This window comes from Onychomys torridus, chromosome 18, assembly GCF_903995425.1.
Source record: "Onychomys torridus chromosome 18, mOncTor1.1, whole genome shotgun sequence".
Lineage (NCBI taxonomy): Eukaryota > Metazoa > Chordata > Mammalia > Rodentia > Cricetidae > Onychomys > Onychomys torridus.
Window position 1 is genome coordinate 60,416,830 of NC_050460.1, and position 12,795 is coordinate 60,429,624.

The window sequence follows — 12,795 nt, forward strand, 5'->3', positions numbered from 1 at the left end:
AATCCCTCCAGGAAGCCGGATAGGGGCCCTTGTCTACAGCTGCACCAGTGAGAGGCCTGGGGCAGGAGGGCCGGCAAAGGGAGAAGGCGCGGTCCCAGTGGCGGGAGCGGGAAACCGCGGCGCTGAGCACGCGCGGAGCAGCAGTTCACTGCACAGTCAGCGAGCAGCGCGCGGGATCCGCCCGGGCGGCAGGGAGTGCGCAGGCGCCAGGGGCAGGGGCAGTGCCTCCGTGCGTTCTTCGTCCCGCCCCCGCGCAGGCAGCGCCTCTCCCAATTGGACGGCGCTGCTACGACGGGCGTGGAGAGCGTCGTCGCGTCCGGTGACGTCTTCCGAGGACGTCGGGATAGTAGGCAGCGTCGGCTGCCGTGTCGGAGGCGTCCGCTGGAAAATGGCGGAATACTTGGCCTCCATCTTCGGCACCGAGAAAGACAAGTGAGTAGGGGCGGCCTGCCGGGGCTTGGGCCGGGGCGGCGATGGGCAACGGGTGCCAGCCGAGGCAAGCAATGGCGGCGTTCAGACGTGGCGGGCGGGGAGGCCCTGGTGGCCTCGCGCGTCTGGGCGCCGCTGCCTCGTGGGCCGGGCGGCGGGACCTGGCGGGCGGCTCGGGCTGGGCCTCGCGCTCCACGGGGCTCCGCGCCGGGTTCCACGCGGGACTCTGCTCCACGCCGCGCTCCCACTGCAGCCCTGGCTTCTGCGGCGAGTTAACACGTTTCTTGGAACTTTGGGCTTTGAGTGTCCGTGTCGGAAGTGCGGTGGCACCATCCTCGCTAAAACTCAGTCGCTGGGGCTGATCATTGGAAGCGGTATCGATCGAATAAACCCCTTGCCTGCCTAAGCGTTGGCGGACCTGCTTTTCTGTTTAAATTAAGGTTTGCATGGGTTAAGAGGGGAAGAAAAAACAGTAATTCCGGTTGTATTTGTATGCCATATGGCACATACTCATTTCCAGTGTGCTGGCTGAAGTTTAGGCTAAAGGAAACGTCTTCAGACGATTTGAAGGATAATTGCTACCTTGAAAACCTAAAGATTAAGTGTCTGGCTTAATCTACTCTGAGTAAGTAGTCACCATTTTGGTGTTCTTGAATCTCGTATAAGGTTTATACAGATACCTGTGATGGAAAGCCTGTATTTGCAATAGATAACATTTTTGGTGCCACCTTGGTCTCACTGTTGAAAATGTTCTACTTTCCAGGATGGACCAGGCACCTTTATACAGATAGAATCTACTGTGTTTGTAAGAGGAAATGATTCTGAAAGTCTCCTGCCCAAATTGGCAGTCCCTGTAGAGACATTTTACTGAGTGTCAGGTCTAGGCCAGTCTTAGAGAAATGGGATAAAGTTTTGGGTTCTTAGGAAGTCATGGAGGAAGGCTCTATGTGTTGTGTTAAGGAAGTCTAAAATATATTAAAGAGACAGATGACTCAGTGGTTCAAAGTGAACTGCTCTTGCAGAGGCTAGGGGTTTGGTTCCCCAAATCTACTTCATGTAATCTGGTGTCTCAAACCACCTGTAACTCCAGATCTGGGGAGATCCATTGTCTCTGGCTACCATGGGCACCCCCACATACGCTTTTTGATTTTTTTCAGACGGGGTTTCTCTTTGTAGCTCTGGCTGTCCTGGAACTCACTCTGTAGACCAGGATGGTCTTGAACTCACAGAGATCCACCTGCCTCTGCTACCTGAGTGCTGGGATTAAAGGTGTGTGCCACCACTGCCCAGCCACATGTACATAATTTAAAATAAAACCTGTAAAGTACTTTAAAATAAACATTCAAAGCCAGATGTGGTGGCACATGCCTTTAGTCTCAGCACTCCAGAGGCAGAGGAAGGCAGGTGACCTCTTGAGTTTCAGGCTAGTCTGGTCTACATAGCAAGTTATAGGACAACCAGAACTGCATAGAGACCTTGTCTCAATAAATAAATACTATAGGAGAGTGCTTTTTTTTTCTTTTTGGTTTTCGAGACGGTTTCTCTGTGTTGTTTTGGTGCCTGTCCTGGATTTCTCTCTGTAGACCAGGCTGGCCTCAAACTCACAGAGATCTGCCTGGCTCTGCCTCCCGAGTGCTGGGATTAAAGGCACGCGCCACCACCGCCCCGCTGAGAGTCTGTTTTCTAAATCCTAAGGTCACAGAGAAGATGCCCTGGAATGGAGTGAAATGTGTATGACAGTTCTGACACGAGAGGCTGTCCTTAGGAAGTGCCTAAAGGCTGCAGCTTAAAAGAGGGGTGTAGTAGTTGTGGCCCCGCATTCATGTCTGTGTAGTGAAGGGGTATTTCAACAAAAAAAAAGAAGAAGAAAATTAAAATTTCAGATTTTTTTTTTAAAAAAATTTAATCTAGGTTATTTCAGGAGGAACAGTCATCTGTAACAGAAACATGGGGTGCCTGTTACTTTCAGGTTTTGTTTTGTTGTTAGGGGTTTTTTGTTTGGTTGGTTTTAGTTTTTTGAGATAGGGTTTCTCTGTGTAACAGTCCTGACTGTCCTGGAACTCACTCTATAGACCAGGCTGGACTCAGACTCACAGGGATTAAAGGCATGTGCTGCCACCACCCGGCAACTTTTTGGGTTTTTAAGAAGTAAAGTAGCCGGGCGGTGGTGGTGCACACCTTTAATCCCAGCACTTGGGAGGCAGAGGCAGATGAATCTTTGTGAGGCCAGCCTGGGCTACCAAGTGAGTTCCAGGAAAGGCGCAAAGCTACACAGAAAAACCCTGTCTCGGGGAAGAAAAAAAAAATAGTAGTAAAGTATGGGTTTTTTCCAATCAAATATTTAGCTGTGATATTTATAAACTATGATATTTTCCTAGATTCAGTTTGTCTGGTAGAAATCACCACCCTTTTTCCTTGTACTGCCCCCCCCCCCCCTCGACACACTGCCAAGATAGGGTTTCTCTGTGTAGTTCTGCCTGTTCTGGAACTTGATTTCTAAACCAGGCTTGTCTCAAACTCAGAGATCTTCCTGTCTCTGCCTCCCGAGTGCTGGGTTTAGAGGTGTGTGCCCGGCTTCCTTGTGGTTTTATTTCAGTAGTTTAGATAATTCATTAACTGAAGCAAAGGTGATTACCAAGAGTGCGGGATTGAGAGCTGTTTGATGTGGAACTGTTGTGTGTTTTCAGCCAGAAGTTTGTCCAACAAGCTCTTTATTGTCAGTTGATTCCACCCACACACCTTTTTTAAAAAACTATTTTATGTGAATTGTTGTTTTGCCTGCGTGTATATCTGTGTGAGGGCATCAGACCCTGTGGAACTGGAGTTACAGGTAGTTACGAGCTGCCATGTGGGTGCTGGGAATTCAACTCCAGTTCTCTGGAAAAACAGCCAGTTCTCCTAACTGCTGAGCCATCTCTCCAGCCCTCAGTTGATTTTCTAAAGAGATGCTGTCTGATCGAATGACGTTATATAAAGTAAGGAGGTCATTGGCCATCATATCCTCTCCCGATAAACTCACAGACTCTACTGTATTTGTTGTTGTCTGCTCATAGCTAGAGGATAACTCTTCACAGTTCCAGATTTCATTGAGGTTGAGACCTTCAGTCTTTCCCTCGGGGTGAAGACCTAAGCATGTGGCTCATGCTAACAATATCTGTAGAACAGCATTCCTCCCTCTGCAGCTGACAACCCAATAGGGAAGCCGCATCAAGTAAAAGTCGGTGTCACAGATCTTGCAGACCACCCAGCACCTAATGGGTTTTGTTGCTTGTGGGTTCATGGAGTGTCTGTGCAGTGCTAACGAGGCTTTGTGGCCGGCATGTGCTCCTGGATGGTTTCCGAGGCAAGCTAGGTCTCCAAATAGCATGTTTGCAATGAGGTTTCCAAAGAAATTTCCCCTCCAAACCTGAGTTTGGAGAGAACCTGGACTTTGTTTTGTGTTTTCTTCAGACACTGACAGCACTTAGGCCTGTGGATAAGAATACAGAATCTCACTCAGTTCTTGGAAGAGTGCTTCATTGGCATTGTCCTCAACAGCCAGGACCCAGAGAGTGGGGCTTAGACCAACAGGAAGCAGGCTAGAACTAGAACATTCTGCACCTGCAAAAGGAAACACAGCCACCAAGAGCTGCCGAACTTCTGTGATTGGAAGAAAAGTAGCTGGGAAATAGGATCGTGTTAGTGATGTTTTCACCATATCTTCCCAGAAATAATCAGTTCTTATTTTCCCTTACAGAGTCAACTGTTCATTTTCTTTCAAAATTGGAGCATGTTGTCTTGGAGACAGATGTTTTCGGTTGCACAATAAACCGACCTTTAGCCAGGTTTGTGTGTTGTTGGGCTTTTTTTTTTCCCCCACATAAACTGTCAAAAGTTCTTGCACTTTCAGGGGCGATGGATGTTTCCTCGGACGTAGCAAGTCCTTTTTCCCAGTTGTCTTTTGCACTTGTTGCAGAGGGTGATGGACCCATCCCACCCCAGTGGGAAGTCCTGCTGTTCTTAGCTTTAGCTTCTTAAAATAGAGTTGAGACTTTACAGAGCCTGGGCTCACTGCCCTGTTCTCCCTTCACATAAATGCTGGTGGGTGCAGAGGGATGCAGTCACTGAGCAAGGCATGCTGGCATGGGTGTTTGTCAGTGGGCCCAGTGTGCTCTAGTGCCCCAGAGAGGTCCACACTTTGACACAGTTTCAGGGCACATCATGGTCATAGAATTTTAACAATAAAGATGGGCATAAATTGCCCTGGGGGTCTGTCCAGTTCACTGAGAGGTGCTTGTCATCTTAGACTTAGGTCTGCCCAGGTTAGACTCAGTCCCATGTTATTTGGTTTGGTGGGGCTGGGACGGGGAGGCAAGGATTGGTCCCAGAAGAGGCTTGCTAAATGATTTCAGAGGGTGGAGACTGGAAGGTCTTGCTGAGTCTGTCTAAATTGGGCAGTTGAGGTCGTTCTCCAGCCCAGGCCTGCATGCGCAGCCCTCTAAGCTTCAGACACGTCTTTCAGCACAGTCTTCCTTTCTCACACTTTGCCCGTCTTGCATACTGTATTGGGAATTGAAGAAATTAGCCAGTTGGTACAAGGAGATAGAAGAAAGGAACCTTGGTGTAGAATGTAAGCCCCCAAGAACCACAGCCTTTATGTTTTTAGAGGGGAGAGCACAATCATTTTTCTCCCCAATTGTCCCTGGTTAACCATGATTAGTGTAGGAGGCACCTGTCCCCTAATGACCCTAAGGATGTCCCTTTTGTTTTGTGAATTTTAATGCTATCAAAGCAAAACTACCTGCTTTAAACTATTGTGTCATGAGTGTGGTGTTAGGCTAGTAACAAAATCTCCCACCTGACCATGGTTATAGGCTGCTGACTCAGCATGCCTTCAGTGTGTCTGTGGGTAGTTAACAGACATGTGAGGTGGTGGGCAGAAAGAGACTGTTCTCGGCCCACTGTGAGCCAGAAGGCCTTTACTGTCTGTTGCCTCCAGTGGCCCGAGCACTGTGGCCTAGAACAAAGCAGGGAAGGCAGGGCCCTGTATACTATAAGGAGCTCAGCATTACAGTGATTACTTCAGTTGGGTTGACTAGTCAGAGGGAACTATAGCTTCCCCTTTACACTGCTTTCCCTACAATGAACAGCCCTTGTATGCCTTGGGAAAGGGGAGACATGCAGGGACCAGGCGTCCATTCGCCACCATGCTCCCGGTAGGAAGCTTGGTAAAGTTAGCTCTGGAAAACCTCTAGAGGTGTAGACCCAGCGGGGTAGGACTGCTTTAGCTCAGTGGGTAAGGATGTGTGGTCTGATGTTTTCAGCCTTGCTCCCAGGAGGGTTCCAGCAGCAGACGAGTCCCAAACACTGTTCCTCGCCTACACTCTGAGCACAGGCGGGAGCTGAGGAGCACTTAGAACGGCTTTCTTTCTGGCACAGTGTTGAGACTGTGCTCTGGGTCACAGTCTGTTGGCTAGCATAATTGTAGTGTAATGCAGGGTGGGTTTCTTTGTAAGCTCATAGTGATGTGGACGTGAGATTGCTGTACTATATTAGCTTACTAACTTAAACATGGTTTGTTTTTTCAGACAACTTGATTTTAAGAAGAACGGTACAGTGTAAGGTTTCAAGTCTGCCTGATCCCGTTAAAGCACAAAGGCTAAAAGGATTTTTTCCTTAAAAGAAGGATCGCAAAAGAGCAAATGTTTTAACTATTGTATTATGTAAACAGAGACCCACCAAGAAAGTGTAAATAAGAGTCAGGTATCCATGACAACTGGTGTGGCTGTTTTGCTAAGAGACCAGAGAGACCTTGAGTACTGCATACAATTGAAGTATGCATTTGTTTAAGAGAGATAACTGTGTGGGGAATCTGATTATTATGTGACCTTTCAATATGTTCGTGTGTGCTGGCTTGAAGTACAAGAAAGTAGTAGTGTCCTCTTGTATTGAAGCACCTTATTACTCGTGATGGGGACCACTCAAAACAACAGATACAGTTCCTTCTTGGTTGCTGGCTGACTTGACCCAAGTCACTGCTCAAACTCTGTTTTCATAATATGATGGTTTTGGTGTACTTGGCACAAGACACAAGTGTCTGACTTGTGAGAAAAACAACAAACAAACGTTAAGCGTTTGCAAACAAACTGTCTCTTTGCAATTGTCTAATATATGCACAGCAGCCAGTAGAATTCCCCTTTTTATTTTTTTTTTCCCCGCAGACCATCTTGATTCAAAACATCTATCGTAATCCCCAAAACAGTGCACAGACGGCTGACGGCTCACACTGTAAGTCCCACAGTTGGAGAAAATTTTTTAAACGATGGTGTTCAAGAGCCCACTCTTAATTGAGACATAACGCTGGCTCTGAGCTGCTGACATAGAGCTGTTGCAAACAGGACACGGTGCTGGAACCGCGTGGCACACAGCCAGAACTTGACAGGGGCCGCGCTCAGGAGGCGCTTCTCCTAGGGAAAGTCACTGGCCGGCCTCTCCTGTTGACTAACATTTGTCACGAGAGTGTCCACCCACAGGAAGTGGGTTTAACCCGGGTAGCCGATTGCGGCTTTACAGTGACTGAACCCTGGCCTTCCTTAAGTTCTTTCTGTAAAGTTAAAAATGTAGGAACCTTAAGGTAAGTTGCCCAGTAAGTGTGGGTTTGATTTCACCGCTATTTTTCCTCTAGGAAGTGGAGATTTCATGACATGAGATTATTGTATTTCTCTGGTACAGCGCTCCGTTCGTCGCAGGTGTGAGCTTTTCCTCAGTCTGTCAGCTAAGAGCCGGTGCCGTCCTTGCTTGGCTGGCACTTGGCAGTGGAGAGTCCGCTGTGGGCAGAAGTGCGATATTGGCATCTCATGAGATCTCCCAGCACTGCAGTGTTAGCGTAGTTCAAGACAGCCACCAACTAAGGGGACACCTCTGCTTTAGGGCAATAACCTGCTCTCTTTTCAGCACCGACTCAACTGAAGGATCGTCACAGGCAGCCGGTTAAGTGTGTACATTTAATTTCCATAATATAAAGTTGTTGCGTTTTGTATTTCAGACCATTGCCCTCTTGAACATTTACCGTAACCCTCAAAACTCTTCCCAGTCTGCTGACGGTTTGCGCTGTAAGTTCATACAAGTTCCTTCCCTGGTCCCCTGGGCTTGCGTGTCAGAGCTCAGTGTCCATCCACCCGGTCTGCTGTGCTAGTGTCAAGAACCGCCTGCCTAGAGTGGCAGGAGCTGTTGTCCCCACTGACCTGCTGGAGAGCTGGACTCCTGTCCCTTAGGCAGAGGATGGCAGGACTGGCGAGGGCACCCCTGAAGTAGTTGGGACTGCTGCTCTTTGTTCCCTCCGCACTTGGACCGTCACCCTGGGATGCACTGGGATTGAGTTCGAGGTCTGCTCTTCCCTCTGAAGAGCAGTGGCATCTGAATGGCTCTCACTTTCTGGAACTTGAGTGCCAATTGCTTAGAAATTTTCAGATTTTATCTCTCACTAGCCTCATTTGCATACACTCTGCACGTCAGAGGTCATGCTCTCGCGTGAGGGCCTTTTTCTGAGTGTTTCCCAGGTGAGGGTCTGCAGCTCGCACTGACCTGAGTGTTCCCGCTGCACCCCTGCAGGTGTGCTAACCAGATGAGCACTCAGCAGAAGAGATGCTCAGGGTCCAGCCACCCACTTTGCACAGGTAGCACCTCAGGCTTCAGGAGGTGGTGTGCTACATTTGGTGAGGAAGGGCACCTGATGGGGCAACCGCCTAAACTGGTGTCAGTCAACACTGCAGAGCCTTCATGTGCTGGGGATTATTATATTTAAGGGATAACTGTTCTACATTGGAATACTGGGGTGCAGTCGTGTCCAAACCCAAGGTAGACTCCCCTTGGATGGCCACAGGCTAAACCCAGCACGCCTCTGAGGGCAACCTCCATCTGTTGGCTGGCTTACCCTGGGTAATAAATGGTCCCAGGGCCACCGCCTGCTGGAACTGGCCAGGCTGGGAGGCCTCTGGTGCACGTGTCTGGATCGGGCTTTTCATAGGTTTCCCTGCTGAGGTGCTGACCTGACAGGAGAGCTCTCTTAATTGAGATAGCGTTTACCTGGCGATCCTCGGTTCAAATACTTGTTCATTTATTTTATCTTTAGAAGTAAGATCTGGAGGAGGAGGAGGGAGGTGTTTGTGTGTGGCTTTATGAAGTAACGTTTGTTCTTGTCCCTGCCCTGGGGTATAGCAAATGGAAAACGTGGTTGGTTAACAGTGATTGTTCTTTGCCTGCTTGTTTACTTGGGGACTCTGCTTACTGACAGGATGTTGTGTTTGCTGTCTATTTGCAGTTCACAGTGTGTTGGGTATACTGAATTTTCAGCTCTTATTAAATCTTCCACTCCTGGAGTCCAGGTTGTAGAAAGTAAATGAAACTAACCCTTCATTTTAGAGCAAATGAGTTACCACTTTGACATTTGTAGAAAAATATACTTCAAATACACAAAGTTAAATAGAAAGTTCAGTTTTAAGAATAGCATTTCTTCAAGAAAAGTAGTAATTTCTGGTTGTATGTAAAATATACTAGCCCACTGTTGTCATCTGGTCAGTATCTGGGTGGGCTGCCCTCGGCCTCTGGGGTTGTTTTGAGTGCTGGGAAATGGAACAGAGGAATGAGTTGTCAGTCTGAACCACTACCAAATGGATTTCAGAGCTGCTAAAACTGAGAGCTTTGAGCATGGGAGTATTTTCCTTTCTGAATTCTCCCAGATGCAGAAGGCCTTGACATTAGCTGCCTGTGGAGCAGACTTCTCAGCCATTTACTGTTGCCTGGGACCTGTTCCTTCTCAGGCAGGGTGGGGCATTCCAAAGGCTTGGTCAGGCACCACATATGGGGCAGGCTCTTGTCAAGAGAGCCCAGCACATTCAATAAAATTTGAGTTTTCAGGCCACATCATTTCCTCGAAATTCAAAAACTAAAGCAACACCAGATAGGTTAGAAAGGGAGCTGAAGTCAGAATCAGAACATAGGTTAGTTAAGTCTTCGCTTCAGATGATACCATGAGTTTTGAATGAGCTCCAAGATACTGCCCGAGCCAGATTTCCTTTGGTGTGATGCACCAAAAGAGGCAAGTGGCCTGTGAGCTTTCCTCTTGTCCAGGAATGTGGTTCACAGAAGGTGTTGTTGAAGACTCAGCCTGGACAGCACGGTCCCCAAATCTCGTCGGGCCCTTGCCACCTCCTCACCCAAGTGTTTGGACCGTGATTACATTGACATCCAATTCTGTGGGGTCTCGGAGTGAGGTTGAGGGAGTAATCATTGGGATAGACTGAGACTGGGCAGAAGTGCTCGTGAACAGCCAGGACTTCACTTACCGCATGGCTTATGGAGTGTAAACTTGGTGCAGAGGTTGGGAACACCTCTAACAAGGTCTGACTGTGTATAGAGAGACATCCAAAATGCTGAACTCTGGTGGCTTGGGGTTCAGTCACATCAGAAAGAATTTTGTAGCATTCAGTGGTTGGCACGTGTGTAAAGGCACGTGAGCTCCTTATATCACTCATCCTGGTTTCAGCTTCCATTTTGACCTAATAAAGGGGAAATCAGTGTTATTTTCCTGGCCTCCAGTCTTAAGGAAGACATTTTTATTTTAAAAGGTCTTAATCCAAGAGTCACCTTTTTCCTTGAACTTTGTGTGACCCTTTTGGTACCTACTAAAGCTGGCTGTGGTTTTGGTAGCCAGGACTGAGGCTGGTGGGCATTTAAGATCTCAGCAACTCCAAATCACAAGCAGTTTGGTGCTCCTGTAGCATGCAGCTCTGGCCTGGCGTCCTCTAGACAGTCACTGTAGCAGTTGAGCTTGAGGACAGCACGGCCACAGGGCTCTCACCAGCTGGGTGTCTTTGACTGCAGGTGCTGTGAGCGACGTGGAGATGCAGGAGCACTATGATGAGTTCTTTGAGGTAAGTACCTGGATGCAAGGTGGGAGGGTGCCAGGAGATACCGGGCTGTGCACAATGCTCCTCAACCCATGTTCCCCTTCAGGAGGTCTTCACTGAGATGGAAGAAAAGTACGGAGAGGTTGAGGAGATGAACGTCTGTGATAACCTAGGAGACCACCTGGTGGGGAACGTGTATGTCAAGGTACAGACAAGTGGGGTGTCATGAGTTGCCATCTTGGTGGCTGTGGCTTTAGTGAAGAGTACTAACTAGGGTTGAAGCTGCTTGGGACTGGCACAGATTAGTCTGTGTACGTTGTATCTTTTTCTGAAATAACTCCCTGTGGGAGCGATCTGACATTTGCTCTTCGTGGATTGGCTTTGAAAAGGTAGGCGCCACTTGGTGCTCTCTTAGGCTGTCCTGGGGTCTAGCATGAGGAGGATTGGCGAGGTTTCTCTGCGTCTGCCCATAAGTGTTTGCCTCAGTGAGAGTGTGTAAGTGGTGGGGTGGAGAATTAAACAGCACAGGAATGGAGTGACAAGCACTTTGTTGTTGTTTTTCAGTTTCGACGTGAGGAGGATGCAGAGAAAGCTGTGATCGACTTGAATAACCGTTGGTTTAATGGGCAGCCAATCCATGCAGAGCTGTCCCCAGTGACTGACTTCAGGGAAGCCTGCTGCCGCCAGTATGAAATGGGGTGAGTATAAGCACCACTCTGTGGTGGGTGGAGCTCAGTCAGGGTGGGCACGGTGTAACATGTCTGGATCTGACCCACAGGGAGTGCACAAGAGGGGGCTTTTGCAACTTCATGCATCTGAAACCAATCTCAAGAGAGCTGCGGCGGGAGCTGTATGGGCGCCGGCGCAAGAAGTGAGTCCTCTGGGTGCAAGGGGAAGTGGGAGGCTTCCCATTGCCAAAGGAAAACCAGGCCTGGGACTGCCTTTTCCCTAATGTGCGTTCAGATCCTGGTGCAGTACTTCAAGTATAAAATGCTTGGGAGAAGCTCGCCCCCTACTGTACAGGGGATGCCCCTTCTGTACAGGGGATACCTGTGTTCCAGAACTGCACAAGCCTGTAGGGATTTCTGATGGTGTGCAGCTTGTCTGGTTTTGCACACATGGGGGCCATCCCACTATATTGCTGTGTCACAGAGTCAGTATGAGTTAAGTGAGTTAGTTTACTGGTTCAATCTAGATAGCTCTCCCACTCTCCTGTTATACATAGCTCAGGAAGTAGATATTATTGGGATTGTTTTGATTGTCAGCAAGAAGCAACTCTTCCCTCCCTAAAAATTAGCTTAATGGACCCTGCCTAGCAATTCCCAAGGAGAAGGGCTGTGAGCAGCAAGTCAGTGTAGATGTCTTCTGCGTGTGCATCCAGGCCTCACTGCTGCCCATCCTGCCTCTGTTTTGTGCTGATTTCCTCCAGCATTTGGGTTGGTTGTAAAAGCTGTAGGTTACTGAGTATATCACACATGTTCGGTTTGGAGGTGCATCCTTCCTAAAGACAGCATCTAAAATTCATACTTGGCTTGAAGCTGCTGGCCTCATCTGTCAGCGCGATCACTTTGCGGTCAGGGATCAGTGCTGTGCTCTGATGCTGTCTTCTTGTCCTTGATCCAGGCATAGATCCAGGTCCCGATCCCGGGAACGGCGTTCTCGATCCAGAGACCGTGGGCGTGGTGGCGGCGGAGGAGGTGGAGGTGGTGGAGGACGAGAGCGTGACAGGAGGCGGTCGAGAGACCGAGAGAGATCTGGGCGATTCTGAGCCGAGCTGTTTTTATCGTGTGTCTGCTAGACAGTGTTGTAGTTGGTTGACAAGCCAGTTCATAATGGAATTTTTTTTTTAAAAAACAACAAAAAAAAAACAAAGATGGGTTTCTGAATAAAATTTGTAGTGATACAGTATTGGTGTGACTTCTTGTAAAGTTTTTGTCTGTAGTTTCTTTTCTTTTTTTAATAATTAAATTTATTTTATGTGCTTTGGTGTGACAGCGTCAGATCCCCTGGAACTGGAGTTAGAGGCATGAGCTGCCCTGTGGGTGTTAGAAGTTGAACCCTGGTCCTGGAAGAACAGCCAGTGCCCATAACTGCTGAGCCATCTCCAGCCCCTGCAGTTTCTTTTCTAAGAATGCTAGTCCCATGTCCTTGAGGTAGGTTCCTATCTGGTTATAAACAAGACTTTAGAGCATAAAGACACAGCAGGTGAGGAAGGGCAACTTCATAAGGAAAGCTGCTCCAGTCACTCTGGCGAGCCTTGGGGACGCTCTGCCTTTCTCTGCTCTTCATAGCCAATGGGCCGTATCTAGCTACAACCTTCTGAGTACCCGGCATCAGGCCACGGGTAATGTTTACTTGTGAGTAGGAATCTAACTGCACAAGACACTTGAAGCCATTTATACCCTTTTAGTCACACAGCGGCAGTCTGTAGGTTCAAATGAAAGGTTGGCGTTTTGTTTTGTTTTGTTTTTGCAAAAGT

At 48.4% G+C, this 12,795-nt stretch overlaps 1 protein-coding gene across 3 annotated transcripts; it reads left to right on the forward strand.

The window, feature by feature from the left end:
- Window positions 1-320: 320 nt before the first annotated feature.
- Window positions 321-12,224, forward strand: U2af1 (U2 small nuclear RNA auxiliary factor 1). Of its 3 annotated transcripts, XM_036167891.1 has the most exons (9): window positions 323-432; window positions 4,166-4,253; window positions 6,630-6,696; window positions 7,454-7,520; window positions 10,291-10,340; window positions 10,423-10,521; window positions 10,881-11,014; window positions 11,095-11,187; window positions 11,940-12,224. In XM_036167891.1, exons 5-9 carry the CDS (start codon window positions 10,311-10,313, stop codon window positions 12,082-12,084), a joined length of 501 nt encoding a protein of 166 aa, XP_036023784.1. In that variant the 5' UTR covers window positions 323-432; window positions 4,166-4,253; window positions 6,630-6,696; window positions 7,454-7,520; window positions 10,291-10,310; the 3' UTR covers window positions 12,085-12,224. The 3 variants fall into 3 exon arrangements, with proteins under 3 accessions (XP_036023783.1, XP_036023784.1, XP_036023782.1); XM_036167890.1 differs by lacking the exon at window positions 7,454-7,520 and having other exon boundaries at window positions 321-432; XM_036167889.1 differs by lacking the exon at window positions 6,630-6,696.
- Window positions 12,225-12,795: the final 571 nt, after the last annotated feature.